The following is a 22,318-nucleotide window of genomic DNA, read 5'->3' on the forward strand; positions in this document are numbered from 1 at the left end:
TCATTTGACCAGATTCTCATGTAGTAGGATAATGCAGGACTGTCGGTAGGGCTGCACTCTATATCCACAAATCATTATATTGCCTTTTTTTTTGCTTAATATGGCAGTTGCAATATAAATTGCAGTACAGCATACAGTATTCTTTTGTATTTTTGATTTTTCAGCAAACACATTTTTAATCAAAACTGACATGTTGGTTAAGATTTTCGATTGAAATAAATTAAAGTGTATTTTTAACATGTTTACAGTGATACTCATCAGCTAATGTGAACACTGTCTTAATCAAAATGAGTTTACCAACTTTTTTGCATTAAACCCATATCTAGCTCATGTACCTGCATGATATGTAATGGAAATTGTTCTTGTATGTTCTGAAGGGACACTACTTGGATTTGTGTGATAAAGGGAAGATGATATAAGCACTGTACTGATTAATGAATGATAGCAGCTATTACTGACCTCTGCATTTTTATTAAAAATGTAAAATGCATTATTTCATCAATAATAAATACAACTCAGCATCAAATGATTGATTATTCCTATAATGAATTACTGTAACTCCATCTCTGCTTTCCACGATGCAATTTTGTGTTACTCGTTCACATTTGTAATGGGACAAGATACGTTTTTAAATGGAAGGATGCTTCATTTGATGTAGTCAGGCATGACTTCAGAGTTACTTTATAATGAAGTCTCCTCCCACCCCCAAATAAAACCAGATATGGCACACAGCACATTCAAAAATAAATGTAGTTTTTAAATTAATTTGGCCAAAGAATAAAAAAAAAATATATAGCTATAATACTACAAGTAACCACAAGGCAATAGAAAAACAGTAATGAGGGTTTCAAACTTCCAATCATGGAAGTTGGAACCCCTCATTACCCTGCCTATTCGACACAAAATGACCCCTGTGAAAAGGGTCCATGACAAAACTTTCACATGCAAAGGTTTAGGCATGAGGAGTGATTGGTTAGGTTTAGGCATGCAGAGTGATGATTGGTTGGGTTTAGGCATGATGAGTGATGATTGGTTAGGTTTAGGTAGGAGGGGTGATGATTAGTTAGGTTAATATCAGGGTAAGAAAAAGTCCACAGTGGAAATAAGTATTTTGATTGATTGACTTTATTACTGGATATAGACACAATAAAAGATCCAAGGGATAGCATGTAAAAGTAGAAACACTTATTTCCAACATGGTCCATCCCTGATGTTTTATTGTGTGCTCTTGTGTTCTCAACTTCGATGAGAGGTTAAACAGTGTTTTATGTCTATCACATCTATATCCCATAGAGATAAACACAGTGTCTATCTCTATCACATCTATATCCCATAGAGATACACACACAAGTGTTTATCTCTATGATCTGGCCTGCTGACTTAAAGATGGATGCAGTCTGATTATTTAAACAATCTTTGAGCAACAGTTGTACCAAACGTTTGTGGCTTTGTGTTGTTATTGTTGTGGAGGAATCTTACACATTGGACCTTGATGGTATGCAAACACATGGAAAAATGCCCATGGATTCTGTTACCATTAGCCTACATAAAACAATAAGATAAATCAAGGTCCAAATGATTGCAGTAGCTTTGAATTTAGAAACTCAGATAGATCCACAGTCTTATTGAGATTGTTTTACACTAGGGTTTCAGCCCCAAGCGTGGCCTCGCCCGCCCTGCAGTGCGGCCGCTGTGCGGGCTCGCATACGCATAGTAGTCTGTGTTCTGGTAGACCAGGGGTCAAAACCTGTTGTGGGAACCCTCCTTTGCAGTACTGTATAGTTTATTGAAGAACATTTATTTTAACACTAATATCTTAAATTAATTAGAAGTGTAATAAAAAAATAAAAATGTCTTACTATATGCCTATTGCCACTTTCATTTAAATACAAATCTTTTTGCTACCCAAGGATATGTGCACATCCCTCAGTAGGCAATGGACATACAGTGTGCCACCAAGGCACTGCCACTGCTGCTGTGTTTCTCCTCTGTTGTTGGGCAATTTGAGCAATTAATGACCAGAATGGCTGTAATATAATTGAGCTTCTAGTTAACCTAGTAGGCTGATCTAAGAGTCTAAGTCCATGTGTGTGATGTCCATGTTGCAGTCATGAAGCCTCTCCTCAGCAACAGGGCTGCGGTGGCTCAGAGGGTTGAGTGAGGACCGTATCAGGTTATTTCCTTGCAGAGACCTGGGTTCGAATCTGGCCCATGGGTATTTGCTGCATGTCGTCTGAAACTATAGCCTATGTATTTTTAATTGAGGATGGGAGACAGAAAATAGCACAAGTTATAGGAAAATAACAAATAAAGTATGTGATGAGAACACATGAGTTTATTGTGAATTAAATTTAATGTATTAGCTACTTTGTGTTGTTATTACAAAACTATGATTATCTGCACTTTTTTTTTTTTACCATTAACCATTTTCAGAGACCTCCCTGAAAGACACAGAGACTGTGTTTTAACAGTTCAGAAAGTCTCTGAAATTTTTGAACAACTGAAATGTATATATATTTTTTAGCCTGGCTGGCTAGTTCTTCCATACTGTAGGTAGGCCAGCCAGCTGAATCCTGCCTGATCCGTGCCATAGTTTGCGCTCCCTTTCTCCTCGTTCACCTTCCCTCCTCTCTCACTGTCCCGTTGATGCATGCTGAGCATTATGCTGAGTCATTCACTTTATTTGTGGCGGAATTGTTCCCGATATCATGTTCGGATACTCAGCAGAAATCACATCTTTTTTTTTTTTTATCCTCTGCATCTACGCGCACACACTCCATCTTAAGTGTGTTGTTCCTAAGTCAAATTGATCTCATTGGCTGTGCTCAGTGAGCTGAAACAATATTGTGGGTAGGAAATGTATGATGAGGCGCCCTCGGCTAAATATCCTATACCAGGGGTTTTCAAAGTGGGAGGCGGGCCTCCCCAGGGGGGCTCCAAACAGTTTCAGGGGAGGCTCAGTGAATGGCAGTGAAAAGATATTACATTAATTATCACACATATAATAGCCTAAATGTGTGTGATTTGGTTAAAGAGATGGTTCAGAGATACATTAGTTTTTTTTTTACTGTTTTCCCCCACTTTCCCAGAGTCAGAAACAAATGAATGCCTTCAGACAGACCTGTTTTTATGTGTTCGGTGTTATTATGTAGTCTGAACGATGTCAACAGCAATACAAAGCTATCTTGGCTCAATTGTTGAGTGGCAATGGGATCAAATAACATAATCATGATGAGGGGAGCATCAGCATCTGAGGGGAGGCCCACAGTCTCAGACTTTGAAAACCCCACCACCTCCAGCCTGGTGGAGACCTGGAGTCAGGGATCAGTTGATGTGGTGGTGGTAGACTGTCGAGGGAATGAGGCTTACAAATACTTCCCTGACAATACTTTTTTTTCAGCGGTGACGGAGATTAACTTGAGCAAATTAATGTAGCATTTTTATATCATTTCATTTGACTAAGGCTTTGGTTTCCTCCTACAGTGCAAAGACAAAGTCTGTATTATTGGACACTCTAAATGACACACATAGGTCTGAATGTGTTTGTCTATTATGCATGTTTGCCCTGGGATGTCCAGTGTGACCCTGCCTTCCACTCAAGGTCTACTTAGACAGCCTGCAGTCCCCCGTGACCCTGAATAGCAATAAGCAGGCAACGACAATGATTGAATGAATTATAAAGGATCTAGAGAGTTGTGTAGCACCCAATATTCAGTGCAAAAAAAAAAGTATTTTGCCGTTAAGACTGACTTATATGCTGCAAATACACGTCCACGACTCCACAGTCCATAATGTTGCCAGAAACAATGTCATTTCTTTCTGTCAGACCTATGAACAAATGGAGTGGTATGCCTAGGCCACCTGTTGACCTGCGTGCGTGCATTTTGACTAAAAACCCTTATTCACCAACACCAGGTGATTGCTATTCCTCCTGGAGTCCACAGTGCGTCCCCGAGTCCCACAACAAGTCAATACGGCAATATTTGTTTCATTCATCACCTCACTGTGGTGGTGTCATCAGGAAACCATACAGAGAGCCTTGAATATCAGAGAGAGGGGGGAGGGGGGAGGGGCATCGCAGTGTCAATAGTGTGATTATGACTAGGGGAGGGGGTTTTATTGATTGATGTCCGACAGGCAGATGGACAGACTCGTTGCTGTCCCTGGAACAGCAAAGGGCAGATGAGCGCACTAGTGGATGGTGAGGACATGCTGATGAGTTGGGGATGAGGGACTGGTGAGGCGGGGGAATGTTGCGAGGGTGAAGCGACGTCTGTGGACGTTAAAAAGGGGCGGAGCTAAATGCCTCGTCATCAGAGCAAGACACGGGTCACGTACTGCGGGTCACAGTGCGGCTATGATGGTGCAGCAGCCCTCTGAGGGCAGCCAATAGAGAGGACTGTTATCGCTCTGTGCCTGTGATTCAGCCAATAGAGAGGACTGTTATCGCTCTGTGCCTGTGATTCAGCGCGTCTCCAAATAGGATGTCCAGAAGGAGACATAACTGATGACCCTGCAGGGGTGGCGGGGATGGCCTCTGGAGTTTTCCGGATGACGGACGGAGTGTGGGTGCCATGGCAACGGCACTAATGAGACAGTGATTTGGGGTGTCGGCCTGGCAGAGGGCCATGAATCACACAGAGTGCTGGCTAGACGGGGAGAGGGCGAGAGAGAAACGACACAAAGACGCGCTCTTTAAAGATCACCTTTTATTACACAGACATACACAGGAGCGTAAGCAGCCGGCCTTCCCTTCTCCGCGCCCGCTAAGCCTCGTCCCGCTCCGTCCGTCTCTCCACAGGCCCCCCGAGATTGAGACGTAACACACCTTCCATCCTGCTGATGAGATGAGAGCGGGCCTTGAGTGCTCCATCATGGCCGGGGCCGGAGCTGGTAGACGTGCTTTGGTCACAGGTGATTAAACCACGGGCTGTTATGGCTGTTGGGAGGTGATGAAGTCTCACGCCTGTCACCTCGCTTCATGACTCTAAGACACCACATTTACTCAGCTTGTAATCACCAGGGGGGGCTTTGAAGGAGGCAAGATTAAAGGCAGTTAGGATGCGTAAACTGTTATCGACGGAATTTATTTCTTAAAGTTTGAAGCACCTTAAGGGTCAGCATTGTTAATGTGGCCCTTATCTCCGTTTGGTTGCCCCGCTTATATGAGTTCCCTCCTAACTCACACCCAAAACCGTCCCCTCGCTGGTGGACTCAGGTACCGCGTCCGCGTCACAGCCCCACTATTTGAAAATAAATAATCTACGAAAAAGGAAACCACTCCCTTCCAACAAACAGAGGACTCTAAAAATGTACAAAGTCTACAAAGAAAATAAGTCAAATGTTACTTAAAACACCTTTCTCCATGTATATAGATACAGAACCATATGAAACTGCAGAGGGAGAGGAGAAAGCTAGCAGAAAGGTAAACGGCATGGATCAGGTTCTAGTAGTAGCCAGGTTGTCTCACCAAGCTTCATAAAGGCTGGACCATAATACGTGGTGGTCAGTACAACACAATTCAGATTGTGTCCACATCAGGATCAACAGCAGGTTACATTGAACTATTTAGCTCTTTGGTAACCAATATGATCACAAACAGAATAGGATCCCCCCCCCCAATGTAATTTCTGGTTTTACATTTAGATTCAATTAATTTCCAAACATGTGAGTTGTGACATAACTGGTTTATTAAAACAATCTTTAAAACACTTTTTTTTAAGTCACAAACAAACAAAGAAAAATGAACATATATGCACAGTGCAAAATCTACAAACTAAAATTCATTCAAAGACAGAGGATTTGTTAAACTTGCCTTTTTTCCAGAGTAAATCCGCTGTATTTGGTTGTGCCCTTGTAAACCCAACCATTGTCCACTTCCTGCCCATCACTAGGGGACAGCACTGAGCCCTCCGCACTTCCCATGGACCACTGAAAACACCAGCTCTGCAAACTAAACCACTGACCTAAGAGCAGGAAGGAAAACCCGGCAATAGCCGTAGCTGAAGTTGTACCTCGGAGCTCTCTGATGTACCACGTCCTCAAGTTCACTCCACAATATGGGCTGTTTGAAGCCATGGTGCTCTAAAAGGCTTTACAGAGCTAACAGGGGAGAAGCAGAAGCGGAGGAGACTTACAAGGCGAGCCCCGGCTAGCACACCTTTACGCTCAACTCTGCCCTACTGCCTAGCTACTCGGCACCACAGCAGCAACGTTAAGCAAAGAACTCGTGACTTTTCGTTTCCTTCATCTCACCTTAGCTTGCCATCTCACCTAGTCCTTAAGAGAAGCCTTTCACAAAGTAAGTAAGGAAGGGCCTCGGCATGTTATTAGAACCAGCTTTAACAGGATCAAGCAAAAATGAGCAAAACAAATGGAAAAACAAACTCAGGAACAGCAGGCGTATAAAATAAAGACTATGCACTTTTCTTGTAACACAAAGGGCGAGTCACCAAAAGAAGCAGAGAATGAGAATCGTGGGAAATAGAGTCTTGAAAAGCTGCAGCTGAACCAGTTCTCCACTTCAGACTAAGTAGGTCCCGCTCCACGATCGGGCTTCCTCTGACCACATCAGGGCCTGACAGGTCCACTCCCTCAGAAGCAGGGCCGAGGGGGGGAGGCTCAGGAGGTGGGGCTCAGGGGGGCGGGGCTAAGGGGGCTGTCAGAGTCTCTAGAGGGCTCCTCTTCCTGCCCCCTCCCCGGTGACCACGAATGAGTTCAGCTCCCTGTATCCAGGGGGCGGTCCTTGCTTTTAACTGCTGCTCTCATTGGATAAAGTGCCATTGGAGTCGTAGAGCAGAGGGAGGGTCTGGGCCAGAGGGCCGGAGAGGCTTTCCGCAGTGTCTCCGTACTCGCTCTCGGCCAGCTCGCCCTCTCGCTCGCAGATAACCGTCATGGGGCTGCTGAGCATGCGGCTGCGCGCGTTGTACTTGCTACTTGCGGCGGAGGGCGGCGTGCGCGAGCGCCCGTACTTCATCCCGCTCAGGGCGGAGGACGATGAAGACGGTGAGGAGAGGGTCAAGCATTCGTTGCGGTTCCAATCGTCCACTGCCCTCCTGCCGCGGCCTGGGGAGGCGCAGGGGCTGTGTGGCGCGGTGGGGGAGGAGGGCGACAGAGCGGGCGAGTCTAACCCAGAGTCCGAGCGCGTCCGCTGGAAGCGCGGGTCAGTGGAGCGCAGCATCTCGGCGGCGGACATTCTGAAGCTGGTCTCGGAGCGGCTGCCCTTCTTGAGGAGGAGGGCCTTGAAGGTGTCGCTGCTGGTGGCGGACTTGCGGAGGTTGCGCTGGATGGAGCTGGTCTGGCGGGGCAGCGAGGACACATGGCCTGGGGACGACGTGCCTGTGGGGGTGACGGGCGGAGACTGGGACTGGCTCCCGCACCGTGACTTGTCCTCGTCTGACTCCTTGCGACCCAGGACCTTTCGCTTGGACCTGAGGGAAGAAATGGATACCCAGGTTAACAACATGTTTGCAGAAATTCTGCAGAGTGAGGCGTAAGACAGTGCAAGCAGGGTTCATTATAAAAGGCAAATTTAATGTTTCCGAGTAGGGAGAAGAGCAAGGAGGAGAAGCATTAAGGAGTGCTGGGGTCGGAGGCATTCCGTTTGGGAAGCGAGGACAACATATTTCATTATTCAAATCAAAATTTGCATATGGACCTACAACTGAACACACATAAAACGCTCTATGTCAGATTGGTCTCCCAGGTGTTGTGAATGTTTCTGTGTTGTTGTATTCCCTTAAAATACTTGAACACGGCTCAAAACATTGTCCCAAATTTACATTTTCATATCTCATGAATGAACCCAGCAATTGTACTTCATAGCACAAATCTTGAGTAAGGAAAAAAAAACAATGTTGGGACAATGAGCGGCATATTTGCTCAAAAAAGGAAGGGTGGGAGAGAGTTTTACTTTTTTTTAAGCAAATCCAGTGAGTTTTTACAAGAAAGCTGCAGACGCTGCAACTCTGCAGAAAAGCTGCACAATGAAATTAATCAAAAGCACAAAGTGGGAAAAGTGCCCAAAGCAGTTTAATCACACAGGCTCCTCTCAGCAGGGGGTGTCAAGAGTAGTGGAGCGCATCACTCGGCCTGCACTAGGTCTCGGGCTCCTGCACCCGCGCGTATTAGCAGCTACAGTAGCAGGATACATGGGATTAAGGCTAGCAGGGAAACAGCGTAATTAATCTGTGGTCCAGGGGTGGCGCTCTGGGATTATTGTTGCTAATCCAAAGGTAGCATCACCACGCTGGTGGCAACAAGGCTGGCCAAGTACGGGGAAGAGGCTACTTGCCGCTCCGCACCTCACTAGCCAGGAGGCAACCACACGCCGCATGCCCCCGCTGCACAGGGAAGGGAAGAGGAGGAGAGAGGAGACACAGATGGTGACAGGCGTGAAAAAGAAAACAGATTCTGTGATAAGGGAGAAGGATCTGGTGATCAAGGTAAAGAGGAGGATGGAGCAGGCAGTGAGACGAAATCTGTAATCCTCAGATTAGATCCAGAGAGAGAGAGAGAGAGAGAGAGAGAGAGAGAGAGAGAGAGAGAGAGAGAGAGAGAGAGTATTACATATATTTTTCCACAGAGGACAAAAGACCTGTAGAGAATCCACTTTGTGAAGGTCAGAAGGAGGCGAGAGAGCGGAGGAAATGATGAGTGGGAAATACTAAATAATTTGTGTTAGAGAATTGTAAGTCCCGTTTTAGAATGACTGCAGAAATGTGTGTCTGTGCCCTAAATGCAACCTCCATCTAACGTGAGCTCGCGTGCTACATTAGCCCATCGCCGTTACGTCATGTTTGTCCCTAGCATTCTTTCTCTGAATGTTTTCACTTGCTCACACAACATTCACACATGGGTACACACACACACACACACACACACACACACACACACACACACACACCTGAATTCAGTGATCCAAGACAGCTCCACCAACGACTCACAGTGACTGATTCTGCTTCAGCCACAGAATTACAAAGAGCAAAACTGCAACATCACATAACTCTGTATCGATTCTGCCTTTCGCTTGCTGCAGCTGTGAAAACAATTCATTCAGGTTTTCAGCGTTCTCTCCCTCTGTTTTCCCAGAGAGACGAGAGAGGTGGTGGAAGCAGAAAGTGAAAAAGAAAGGTAGTGAACGGGGGAGATGTGGAGAGGAAGTGGGAGAGAGAGAGAGAGAGAGAGAGAGGGGTGATGAACGGGGGAGACGTGGAGAGGAAGTGTGTGAGAAGTCGTGTTTCCATTACCCTCACAAATGCGCAAAATCTAAATATCGCAATAGAAATTGGGTAATGGAAACACGTAAATTTCGAAAAACCTCCCAAATATCGCAAAACGTTTTTGCGCTCTCATGAGGTGGTTTTTCAGACGTGTCGATATAGCAGTTTATCGCAAAAGTGTAATGGAAACAGTTTTTTCGCATTAGCACGTCATCTGACCCATTCTGCTTTGGAAAAGCAGCGAAAAATGAGGAAGAAACGGTTCGATAAGCCGTGGCAAAACCTCCGCAGCAATGGAAAACTTTGAAGCAACGCTAGCAGAAAGACGAGTGTTATGCAAAATATATATAAAATAGATAATGTTTAATGGCAGAAATCGGTCCATGGTGACAGGCTGCCTGTGTGCGCGCATTTGGCACAGCGCGAGATAAGGGATGAAAAGCAAGCACACACCGGTGCGGTGCGTGCTCCTGACTGAAGTGAATACAGTGACTGTGAGTAATACATTACACACGTTTCAGGTGCAGTGTTATAATTATAATAGCTACACAACATTGTGATTATTGACCAAATCAGCCTTTTCCCCCCTCCATCTCTAAATCGGACCAGTTGTAGGCTATTAGGCTTTTTTCCTCTGCCTGTCGCGCTCACTGCATTCACCGCAGCCAGCAACATTTTGCGACTCATTTTATTTTGAATTGATAATCAGGCTCGTTTATATGCGTTGTAACTTCATGTTGTGATTTGCATTGACCATTGGTTGGATTTGAGCATGGAGGGGACGGGATATGGGGCAGATCCACTGTGGCAGGCAGCTGCTGGTAGGCTAATGGGAATTGTGTTCAGGTGTGCGCTCCGTCAGACGGTACCAAACTCAACTTCAATGGAAACGCCTACAAGTCGCAATTGTACATTGTCGAAGTTGTAGAAATATCGCAATTATTTTGTGAAAAACTGTAATGGAAACACAGCTAGAGAGAGAGAGAGAGAGAGAGGGGTGATGAACGGGGGAGACGTGGAGAGGAAGTGAGAGAGAGAGAGAGGTGATGAACGGGGGAGACGTGGAGAGGAAGTGGGAGAGAGAGAGAGGGGTGATGAACGGGGGAGACGTGGAGAGGAAGTGAGAGAGAGAGAGAGAGAGAGGTGATGAACGGGGGAGACGTGGAGAGGAAGTGAGAGAGAGAGAGACAGGTGATGAACGGGGGAGACGTGGAGAGGAAGTGGGAGAGAGAGAGGTGATGAACGGGGGAGACGTGGAGAGGAAGTGAGAGAGAGAGAGAGAGAGAGAGGTGATGAACGGGGGAGACGTGGAGAGGAAGTGAGAGAGAGAGAGAGAGAGAGAGAGAGGTGATGAACGGGGGAGACGTGGAGAGGAAGTGGGAGAGAGAGAGAGAGGTGATGAACGGGGGAGACGTGGAGAGGAAGTGAGAGAGAGAGAGGTGATGAACGGGGGAGACGTGGAGAGGAAGTGGGAGAGAGAGAGAGAGAGAGGTGATGAACGGGGGAGACGTGGAGAGGAAGTGAGAGAGAGAGAGAGAGAGAGGTGATGAACGGGGGAGACGTGGAGAGGAAGTGGGAGAGAGAGAGAGGTGATGAACGGGGGAGACGTGGAGAGGAAGTGGGAGAGAGAGAGAGGTGATGAACGGGGGAGACGTGGAGAGGAAGTGAGAGAGAGAGAGAGAGAGGTGATGAACGGGGGAGACGTGGAGAGGAAGTGAGAGAGAGAGAGAGAGAGGTGATGAACGGGGGAGACGTGGAGAGGAAGTGAGAGAGAGAGAGAGAGGTGATGAACGGGGGAGACGTGGAGAGGAAGTGAGAGAGAGAGAGAGAGAGAGAGGTGATGAACGGGGGAGATGTGGAGAGGAAGTGAGAGAGAGAGAGAGAGAGGTGATGAACGGGGGAGAGGAAGTGAGAGAGAGAGAGAGGGGTGATGAACGGGGGAGACGTGGAGAGGAAGTGAGAGAGAGAGAGAGAGAGAGGTGATGAACGGGGGAGACGTGGAGAGGAAGTGAGAGAGAGAGAGAGAGAGGTGATGAACGGGGGAGACGTGGAGAGGAGGTGAGAGAGAGAGAGAGAGAGAGGTGATGAACGGGGGAGACGTGGAGAGGAAGTGAGAGAGAGAGAGAGAGAGGGGTGAAGAATGATAACGAGGTAAACAGAGTTGGTCAGGTGGACATGAGGCAGCAGCTGCTATCCAGGCCCTTAGTCTGCACTTTACTTCAGGCTCTGCGTTGCTGGGTAAAGTGCCTCAGTCTCTACCACTGAAAAACAGTGTCAAAACACACAGTATGGGAAGTTGAAGGCTTTAATTAAAACAAATATTGAAACCCATCTCCTAATATAAACAAAATGTTTTTTTTCTCAAAAGGCAAAACATAAAAAAAGAGATGTTATTATGTGATAAATTCCAGACATCATCGTACCACTACCCAAACGCAAATTGCACTTATTATATAATTAGCACTTCGCCTCATTTCAAACATGGCTCAATGTTCTTGACTGGAGAGGAGCAATGGAGGAGAGCAGTGGGGTCTTTTTACATGCAGGCAAACAGTCAACAAAACACACAGCCAGTGCACATCAAAACACACAGCCAGTGCATCAAAACACACACCCAGTGCACATCAAAACACACACCCAGTGCATCAAAACACACACTCAGTGCACATCAAAAACACACACCCAGTGCATCAAAACACACAGCCAGTGCACATCAAAACACACACCCAGTGCACATCAAAACACACACCCAGTGCACATCAAAACACACACCCAGTGCACATCAAAACACACACCCAGTGCACATCAAAACACACACCCAGTGCATCAAACACACACCCAGTGCATCAAAACACACACCCAGTGCATCAAAACACACACCCAGTGCACATCAAAACACACACCCAGTGCACATCAAAACACACACCCAGTGCATCAAAACACACAGCCAGTGCATCAAAACACACACCCAGTGCACATCAAAACACACACCCAGTGCACATCAAAACACACACCCAGTGCATCAAAACACACAGCCAGTGCATCAAAACACACAGCCAGTGCATCAAAACACACACCCAGTGCACATCAAAACACACACCCAGTGCATCAAAACACACACCCAGTGCATCAAAACACACAGCCAGTGCATCAAAACACACACCCAGTGCATCAAAACACACACCCAGTGCACATCAAAACACACACCCAGTGCATCAAAACACACACCCAGTGCACATCAAAACACACACCCAGTGCATCAAAACACACACCCAGTGCACATCAAAACACACACCCAGTGCATCAAAACACACACCCAGTGCATCAAAACACACAGCCAGTGCATCAAAACACACACCCAGTGCATCAAAACACACACCCAGTGCACATCAAAACACACACCCAGTGCATCAAAACACACACCCAGTGCATCAAAACACACAGCCAGTGCACATCAAAACACACACCCAGTGCATCAAAACACACACCCAGTGCACATCAAAACACACACCCAGTGCATCAAAACACACAGCCAGTGCATCAAAACACACACCCAGTGCACATCAAAACACACACCCAGTGCATCAAAACACACAGCCAGTGCATCAAAACACACACCCAGTGCATCAAAACACACAGCCAGTGCATCAAAACACACACCCAGTGCACATCAAAACACACACCCAGTGCACATCAAAACACACACCCAGTGCATCAAAACACACACTCAGTGCACATCAAAAACACACACCCAGTGCACATCAAAACACACACCCAGTGCATCAAAACACACACCCAGTGCATCAAAACACACACCCAGTGCATCAAAACACACACCCAGTGCACATCAAAACACACACCCAGTGCACATCATTCAACTGCTGCTGCACAGTAAATCGCACTGTGTGCATATGTGACGCGCGCGCACACACCGTAAACACACACACCGTAAACACACACACACCGTAAACACACACACACCGTAAACTAGGGGTGTCAAAAATTATCGATTATAAGATGCATCGCGATGCGGACCTGCACGATTCTGCATCGATTCACAAATGTCAAAAATCGATTATAATTATAAAAAAAAAAAAAAAAAAAAAATTATCAAATAAAATATAATGGAAGTACATGCAGTTGTTTATTTTAATTATGGATCATAATACAATGCAATTCTAAATGCACTTTTACTTTAAAAGTAGCCACACAGTGAGAAAAATGAAAGTGAGAAAAAATAAAACATGTATTGGGGAAAAAAAGTGATGCATCGATTTAAGATGCATCGATAATCGTTATCGAATCGAATCGTAGCCCTCTGAATCGTAATCGAATCGAATCGTGAGGCCAGTGAAGATTCACAGCCCTACCGTAAACACACTCACACCATAAACACACACACACCGTAAACACACACACACTGTAAACACACACACACTGTAAACACACACACACCGTAAACACACACACACTGTAAACAAGCCCAAGCCAGGAGAAATAAAATCCTGTGAAATGAAATCCTGTGATGCTCAAGACAACTCCAATTTGCTGCCGCATGTGACCATGAAACACACACACACACACACACACACACACACACACACACACACACACACACACACACTCGCAAACTGGCGGGTTGCATGAGAAATTTATGTATGCGTGCTCTATTTGAAGCACTGGAGCACATATGTACATCGTGTGAGAGAGAGAGACCCGCAGAGCACAGGGGGAGAGAGAGAGAGAGAAAAGTAGTGTGTGCGTCTCTCCTGCAGCCTCTAACCTAGATTAGGGCCAGGGGGTGTTGAGTAGCTTAATAATGAATGAAGCAACAGCCTTTTCCCCCCCTCTCGCTGAGAACATGCTACGCTAATGTGGCTACACTAACACAGATGCTTCAACCTATCTGACTGGACTGCTGACTTAACGGACTCTGGCTGCGTCTGGGTTGGGTGGCGGTATATGTGGGCCTTGACAGAGGAGCAACAGAGAGCACCAGTCTCTCTCTCTCTCTCTCTCTATCTCTATCTATCTCTCTCTCTCTCGCGCAGAGACTCCAGAGCCGTTTGACGGATGCGTACGCATGCAGATGGGACAACACTGGTCCGGTTAAAGTTATGACTGAGAGGTGGAGGACAAGAAGGGGAGGGGGGGGGGTGGAGAGGAGAGGAGAAGAGGGGGAGGAATCATGGGCTGAATGGTGAGGAGGCAGGGGTTAAGGGTGATGTGTTGTGGTTTATGAGGGAGAGAGAGAATGAGATACTACTGACAGAGAACGAGAGAGAGGGAGACAGCGAGGGGGAGGGACAGACAAGAGAACACAAACAAACAAGAGAGGAAAGAGAGAGAGAGAGAGAGAGAGAGAGAGAGAGAGAGAGAGAGAGAGAGAGAGAGGTGTACCTGTGAATGGCGGCAAAGAGGTCCTCGGTGGTGCGGGGCCGGGTGGGCGTCACCATGTTCCCCCGGCGGGCCCCGTTGGCCACGGGGGCCGGCGAAGAGTCAGCCGTGCTGGAGTCAAACACCTCACCTGAGACAGAGACACACACACACACACACACACACACACACACACACACGCACACACACACACACACACGCACACACACAGGTCAGATACACACACACACACACACACACACACACACACAAACACAGGTCAGATACACACACACATACAGACACTGGCAGGAGAGTAAACACACATACTGTACAGGCAGTGTTTCCTCGGTGGTCAGTGGAAGCACAACACACGTGCACGCATAGCGCTGGTCGTGCAGCCGCCCTCCCGTAGCATTAACCTGGGTGCCTATGCAATGTGAAGGTGGTGCCGGACTGTCTCCTTACATTGTGTCTCTGGATGTCCTCTCCTCTAGTTTAGCCTCTCCTCCTCCTCCTCCTGCTGCTCCTCCTCCTCCTCTCAGCCTCCTCGCTCACGTCTGCACTTCCACTGCCCGAGCCGCTGCAGGCAGTCTCACTTTACGCTCTCCTCCTGCTCCCCCACCCGCTTCACCCCACCCCTACCATCTCTCCTCCCCTCCCCTCTGATACACCAAAGCCCCTCCTCCTCCCTCCATCCACTAAACACATCTCCCCCGGGACACTTGCCCCCTCCCTTACCTCAGAGAGAGAGAGAGAGAGAGAAGCAGGGATAGGGAGCGAGCGGGACATACACACCGAGGCAAGAGAAGCAGAGAGAGAGAGAGAGAGAGAGAGGGAGAGAGAGAGAGAGAGGGAGGCAGAGAGAGAGAGAGAGAGAGAGAGAGAGAGAGAGAGAGAGAGAGAGGTAACAGCATAGGGCAGAGGGAGGCAGAGAGAGAGAGAGAGAAGCAGGGATAGGGAGCGAGCGGGACATACACACCGAGGCGAGAGAAGCAGAGAGAGAGAGGCAGAGAGAGAGAGAGAGAGAGGGGGAGGCAGAGATAGAGAGAGAGAGAGGGAGGCAGAGAGAGAGAGGGGGAGGCAGAGATAAAGAGAGAGAGAGAGAGAGAGAGAGAGAGAGAGAGGGAGGCAGATATATAGAGAGAGAGAGAGAGAGAGGGAGGCAGAGAGAGGGGGCGGCAGAGAGAGAGAGAGAGAGAGGGAGGCAGAGAGAGGGGGAGGCAGAGGGAGAGAGAGAGAGAGGGAGGCAGAGAGGGGGGAGGCAGAGAGAGAGAGAGAGAGAGAGAGAGGCAGAGAGAGAGAGAGGGAGAGAGAGAGAGAGGGAGGCAGAGAGAGAGGGGGAGGCAGAGATAAAGAGAGACAGAGAGAGAGAGAGAGAGAGAGGGAGGGGGAGGCAGAGAGAGAGAGAGAGAGAGAGAGAGGGAGGCAGAGAGAGGGGGAGGCAGAGAGAGAGAGAGAGAGAGAGAGGCAGAGAGAGAGAGAGAGAGGGAGGCAGAGAGAGAGAGAGAGAGAGAGAGAGAGAGAGAGGTAACAGCATAGGGCAGAGGGAGGGTGAGAGGATGACAGAAAGGAAGAGGGACGAGCAGAGAGACAAGATAGATATTTGGAAATGAGGATGGATGGTGGGAGGGAGGAGAACAGACAGAGGATGGGATGAGGTCAGAGAAAAGGAGCAGCCACATAAAAAGCATTGCAAAATAGCGATGAGCAGGAGAGAGGGAGGGAGTGAGGGAGGGAGTGAGAGAGGGAGGGAGGGAGAGAGGGAGGTAGGGAGAGAGGGAGGGAGAGAGGAGGATGCGGCACTGGTGTCCCTCCCTAAGCCTTGTTTCGGGGAGGGGTGAGAGGAGTTGGCAGCTATTTAAACCAATGTCTGGTTCAATGACACTGAACAGCTACCGGTAGATGCACGGCTGATACTATGCTAGCTCTGGAGGAGAACTATTCCATTGATCAAATGATTAGTGAGAGAAGAGCATGTGAAGTTAGGAAGAGTTAGAGCTTTGGCTCAGTAAAGATGGTCACATCAAGCCAAAGCTGCTCCTGCCTCTGAACACTGAAACATTCAAGTCTGATTTAATGCCCAGCAAATCTCACTGCTAAATGTTTGGCTTGGAAATACAGACATGAAGCTCTGGCATCCCCTCGTAAACAAATAATGGGAACCTTTTCATCACATTAAAAACAGCAATTTGTACTAAGCCTATAAACCCTCTAAGTCTCAACAGCAGGGGGAAAACTCCCTGCTCTATCGTCAAGAGTTTTCAAACCTTTTATCTTCATGGTCAAAAGTGGTTCTTAACCCATTGATACCTGATGCAGCATTTGCGTGTATATCCCTCATTTGTGTGCGTATCCCTTTAAGACCGCGAACCGCGTTAACGCGGTTCGCGGTCTTAAAGGGATACACACACAAATGCTGCATCAGGCATCAATGGGTTAACACTGAGAGGCGATCAGATGCGGGTTGAGGGGGTGCTGCTGACCCCAATAAGTGGCTTTTTGTCCACACCTAGGAGGGCTGAGGCTCCACACCGTGCTAAAGCTGCTGGCTTTTAAGCTGGCTGCCTTTGCCTTGGCGAGAAGCACTGTGACCAATCCCACAGCTGCCTGGAGACGAGGCTAGGATCCAGCACCACCACTACTACTAACCCTATAGGATTATGGTCATGAACTTGCTCCTTTACTGTATAGAAGACTGAACTGTTTCTTCACAAGGTCCACACATTTGTACATTTGATTAAAAACAACAACAATAACATGTAAGACTCACCGAAGTCGTCCTCCTTGGAGCTGACGGATCCACTGGTGCTGCTAGTTTCATCTCCGTCGTCTTCCTCTTCCTCGTGAGCCTCTCCGTTGCTTTCTTGTTTGTGGCTCGTGGAAGTGGAGATATGGGGCTCCTCCTGGGTTTCTGTGGATGGTTCACTGCTCTCTGTCAGAAGCTCAGAGCTCCCGGAAGTTTCCTCTTCCTCCTCTTCCTGTTGCTCAGTTTCCCTCGGTCTCGTCTCGCCGTCTCGCTCTCTCTGTGGTGCATCCACTTGGTCTTCAGTGAAGGCAGGGCTGCTCGTCTCCTCGGGCTGAGAGGGCACCTGCTCTGCGACTGGTTGGGGGCTAAACGGCGGGAGGAGGATGGAGAGTTTGGGTTTCTTGGACACTATGGGGGGCTTCTGTTTGACCGGAGAGCTCTGGGTGGTCTGTGAGGGACTCGGTAAAGGTTTTCTGCCTTCCTCCTGCTTTGTTTCTTTTCCTTGTCCGTTCAAAAGAAGATGGCTCAGACCCTCAGATTTCCCATTAAAGATAGGGCTATCTGGTGGTGTGTCATCTGTGCTACTGCAGTCCGCTACCAACTCTTCTAAGAGCTTTGACACAGGCGATGGTGAGCGTCTGTATGAACTTTCATCCAGAGATGAGCAGTTTATCAGGGGAAACGCAGTAGGACGCTCCAGGGAGTTAGACTTCTCGGGGGTTTGGAGTTTTGGACCCCGGATGAGGTCCACCCCCGTTTCCTGAGCTTCGGTATGGTCCACGTCGCCATTGATCTGCTTCTCTGGCCGCTTGACTGAGCGGAGCTGAACACTCTGCAGGGCAAAGGGGGTGATCAGGGGTTTAGTTGACTTGGTAGGGCTGTTGGCAATAGCTGGGCTCCCTTGTTTAGGAGTGTTCTTCACTGCCCTCAGAATAAACAGGGAGGCGGCAGGTGGAGCGAGGGCAGGGAGCGGGGGAGGTGGAGGTGGAGGGGGGGCCATGGAGGGGACTGGAGGAGGAGGAGGAGGAGGAGGAGGAGGAGGAGGAGGACTGAAGCTCCCATTGAAGGATTGGCTGGGATGGATAAACGCGTCAGGGGATGGAGGGGGAGGGAACTCTGGAGAGGTGGAGAAAACGGGTGGCGGGATCATAGGGTTGCCCTGTGGGGTGGTGGGGAACAGGGAAGCTGGGGGAGGAGAGGGATAAGGAGAGCCTGGGCTGGAATTCGGTGGGAGAGGGGGAGGGAAAGGTGGAGGTCCACTGAGAGGAGTGTGGGGAGGTGAGGAGGAGGATAGGGGCAGGGGTGGAGGGGGTGGCGGAGGGGGCCCCAGGCTCTTAATTGAGTCAGAGGTGTTGGAGGACAAGGAGGTGGAAGAGGAGGAGACCGAGGCAGAGGAGAGCAGGGAGGACTTCCTCTCGGGCACTTTAGGCTTGGGCCGGCTGCCCGAGGGAGACATGGACCTGACGAACGAGGGCACTGGAGTTCCGGCCGTGGGGGTGTTGGACTGGCTGGAGTAGCCGCTGGACGGAGAGGTCAGTCTGTGCACCCTGTCCGGTGACGAGGTGGTTGTCTTGGGCTTCACCACCACCCCTCCCTCCTGGCCTGGCGCTACAGAGGCCTGGCTGTTGCTGGAGCTGTGAATCTCACCTCCATTCTGTAGCGCGCCTGGGTGAGGCCCCGCTGACATGTTAGATGTGGAATGAGCTGAGGGGGTCTGTGCCACCTGGTCTCCATGATTACGAGGGTAGTCTATGTAGTACCCCCAGGAATCAGCATAGTCAGAGCGCAAGCTGCTGGTATCGCTGTGAGCAGGCGTCACCTGGCATAGTGAGTATACATTAGCCACACCGCCGCAGTTAGCATTAGCTGCTAGCGATGCCGCAGAGCTAGCGACACTGATGCTGCTCTGGCTGCGCGGCCGTATCATCCAGGGGTCGTCGTAGTCGCTGCAGGGGCTGTGGGAGGGTGATGTCGGTGAGGCGCCCTTTCCTTTCCCTCCTCTCAGACCCATCTGCAGGCTCTGCTGCAAGCTGGCGATCAGAGTCTCATTGAGCATGGCGCCGTTCACCTCGCTCGCCCCGCTGACGGCGCCAACGCCTCCGAGGGGCTTCTTCCCGCCGGGCTTACGTCGCAGGGAGTCTGTGCGTGCGGGGGGCAGCGGGGGCTTCTTGGCTTTGCGGAGGGAGATGCTGCGCGACAGAGAGCGGTCACTGTACAGGCTCTCACTGTCCTCCTGGTTGACCATCTCACGGCACTCGTACATGCTGTGTCTGGTGGCCCGTCCGGCTGCTGCTCCATGGCCCTGGCCGCTGCCGTGGCTGCGTGAGCGCAGGCCAGAGTCCATGTGCATGGAGGTGTAGTATCCGTCGTTGTCCTGGGAGTAGATGGAGCTGGAGTCAGTGGTGGTCCTGGAGGACAGCTCCAGGCTGCTGTACAGCTGGTTGATGGGGGTGGAGCAGCTGGAGGTCAGAGGGCGGCGTGGTGCCACCACATTCTCTGGTGTGTCGTAGATCCACTGCTCCTCTGGCAGACAGGACGGTGGAGTGGCCGTCAGGGTGCTGTGGCTGTGCACGCTGCTGTCCGAGCGCCCGGATTCACTCGGGGGTGCCGGGACGAACAGGCCGCCATCTTTCAGGGTGTGAGTAGGGGTGGAGGTGGCAAGGGCTGGGGAACTCTGAGAGAAGGCTGTGGAGCTGGAGCTTAGGGGGTCGGTGTTGGTGGAAGTGGCCAGACTGAGGGGTCGAGCAGTAGGGTAGGCTGGGGCTGGGGGCTGGGGGTGCTGGCTGGAGGTGTGGAGGGTAATGACTTCAGATGAGCTAGACATGGTGGCATTGGGGATGAGCGAGGTGGAGTAGGCGGCATGTGGGGAGACCACACAAGCGGGGCCGCCACCCCAGTCACCTGCCTGTGTCCCCCTCACCTCCTGGGACTTGGGCCTGGGCAGGGTGCCTGTCCTGGGGGCATTTCTCAGGTGTACCACTGTATCGTCTACCTGGAGCTTGCCGATCTGCCGCTGGGGTGTAGTTTGGTCCTCCGACTTGATGGGGGTGCTGCTATAGATGGGATCAGCACTGAGGGACACCCTGGCGCCCTGGCGGGGCAGACTGTGGAAGCGGGAGGCGTCTCCGTTCAGATGAGGTGGCAGCATCAGGATCCCAGAGCTGTCACTGCTAGAGATGGATATACTTCCCGTCGAGGAGGAAGTACAAATGCCGGCCATCTGGGCAGCGATTCCCTGTCCTCTCTGCGCCCGGATTCTCCTCATTGAAGGGGGTACAACCTTCACCTCCTCCGTCTGGCAGCCTGAGTCTCGGGTCTCGGAACGTCGGAGCGCCGAGTTGACACTCCCGACTCGGCCCAGGGTGGAGTACTGTCCTGGGATGAACATGGAATGCGGCCGGAGCTCTCCACCGCGTCCTTTTGCAGCTGACAAAAAAAAAAAATCAGAGGGACACAGAAAGAGGGGGTTAGCATGTGAGTGATCAAAATACTCTCGTTCCCCTACCCTTCTTTTCCCTCCGTCTATCTCCTTCAGATGCCTCCTGCTCTCCTCTGGCAGGGCTGCACGTCAGATCAGCTGTGGCTACTGGGAAGCTAATTAATTTGATTTGCCGTAATCGTGTCTCATGCGTTAATAACTTCTGGTTAATGTCTTCGTTAAGGAGGAAGGAATAGAGAGAGACAGAGACAGAGACAGAGAGACTCCTCCCACTATGCTTCCTCTCCTATTCTGGCTGTGTCTGATGGAAGAGCAAATAGTCCCTCTGGGTACGGACGGGACAGGCAGCTGGTAAGGCGTAGGGCAGCTGACAAGCACAAACATAAAGACACGTACACACACACACACATAAAGATATCGACATGGTCATGCACGGTCAACAAACGCAAAAACATACATACAGATAGACGTACAGACAAGGAGATACACAGTACATACTCAAATAGACAGACACACACACATACAGACACACACAGACACACACACACACAGAACATACCAGGCTCGTCAACAAACAAATTGGAGGAGGGTAGTTACACAAGAAAGGATGTCGAGTGTGTGTCCCATCTGTGGTGGCTCTCCTGTTCACGCTTGTCTTCCAAAACACACGCTCTCCCCTCCTTCCCTCTCTCTCGCCCTCTCTCTAAAAAGCACACACTCTCTCTTCCTCCTCTTGCTAAAAGCTAGATTGACAGCTCGGCTGCTACTGCTGGTGCAATAGATTAAGCTGCAGGTCTACTTCACAGGCAGCTCTAGTGCAAAGAGTGTAGAGAGGGAGGGATGGAGCGCCGTGGGACAATTACCCCGGCCCAGTAATCATGACATTCAAAAGGCTGCCCGTCAGCTGGGCACTAACGAGACTGTGTGAAGCTCTCCTCCTATCAGCTTTGCCGATCTTTCACTCACTGAGAAATGACAGATTCTCTTTTCGGCTCTTTGCAGCTCAGAGACGTGTAAATAAACATCAGCCGTGCGGTGCCGTCGGCACAGGACAACGTCAGCTTAGTGGGCTTAGCGCTAGCTTACACCCGCTCTCAGCTGAGCAACTACGGGTATGGTGACCTTTGACCCTTCCCAATTGTTATCTAGACCCCCTCTGTTCAGGGTCACAGGGCTTCACAGGTTTTGTACATGGAGAGAAACAGAGAGGGGGCGTGGCTTATCAAAACAACAGCTGACAATAAGGATGCAGAGTGTGACACGCTGGTGCATCTCCAAAGCCCTGATGGAGAATTGGTCCGCAGAGAAGTCAAGAGTGGATTAATATCAAAGCGGGGGGCTGATAGTCGTGATTTGTGTTTTGCTTTGTTTGGAGAGCTAAAGAGTCATGTCCTTGTAATGTAACCCCACAACTTGACACCCATCAGTGCATTTGTGCGCACACACACACACACACACACACACACACACACACACACACACACACACACACACACACACACACACACACTCACTCCCTCACACAACCACACA

At 49.6% G+C, this 22,318-nt stretch overlaps 1 protein-coding gene across 1 annotated transcript in view; it reads right to left on the bottom strand.

Annotated features, from left to right (window-relative positions):
* Window positions 1-4,953: 4,953 nt before the first annotated feature.
* The window catches only part of nhsl1b (NHS-like 1b), a gene marked incomplete at its 5' end in the record, with an annotated part of 181,063 nt that continues 163,698 nt past the window's right edge, over window positions 4,954-22,318 (bottom strand). The window contains 3 exons of the mRNA XM_083643517.1: window positions 4,954-7,430; window positions 14,622-14,748; window positions 17,371-20,772. Of these exons, the coding sequence (XP_083499643.1) occupies window positions 6,752-7,430; window positions 14,622-14,748; window positions 17,371-20,772 (4,208 nt within the window). The 3' untranslated portion in view covers window positions 4,954-6,751. The remainder of the gene's footprint in view (window positions 7,431-14,621; window positions 14,749-17,370; window positions 20,773-22,318) is intronic.

Source organism: Poromitra crassiceps (assembly GCF_964638095.1).
Source record: "Poromitra crassiceps genome assembly, chromosome: 9".
NCBI lineage: Eukaryota > Metazoa > Chordata > Actinopteri > Beryciformes > Melamphaidae > Poromitra > Poromitra crassiceps.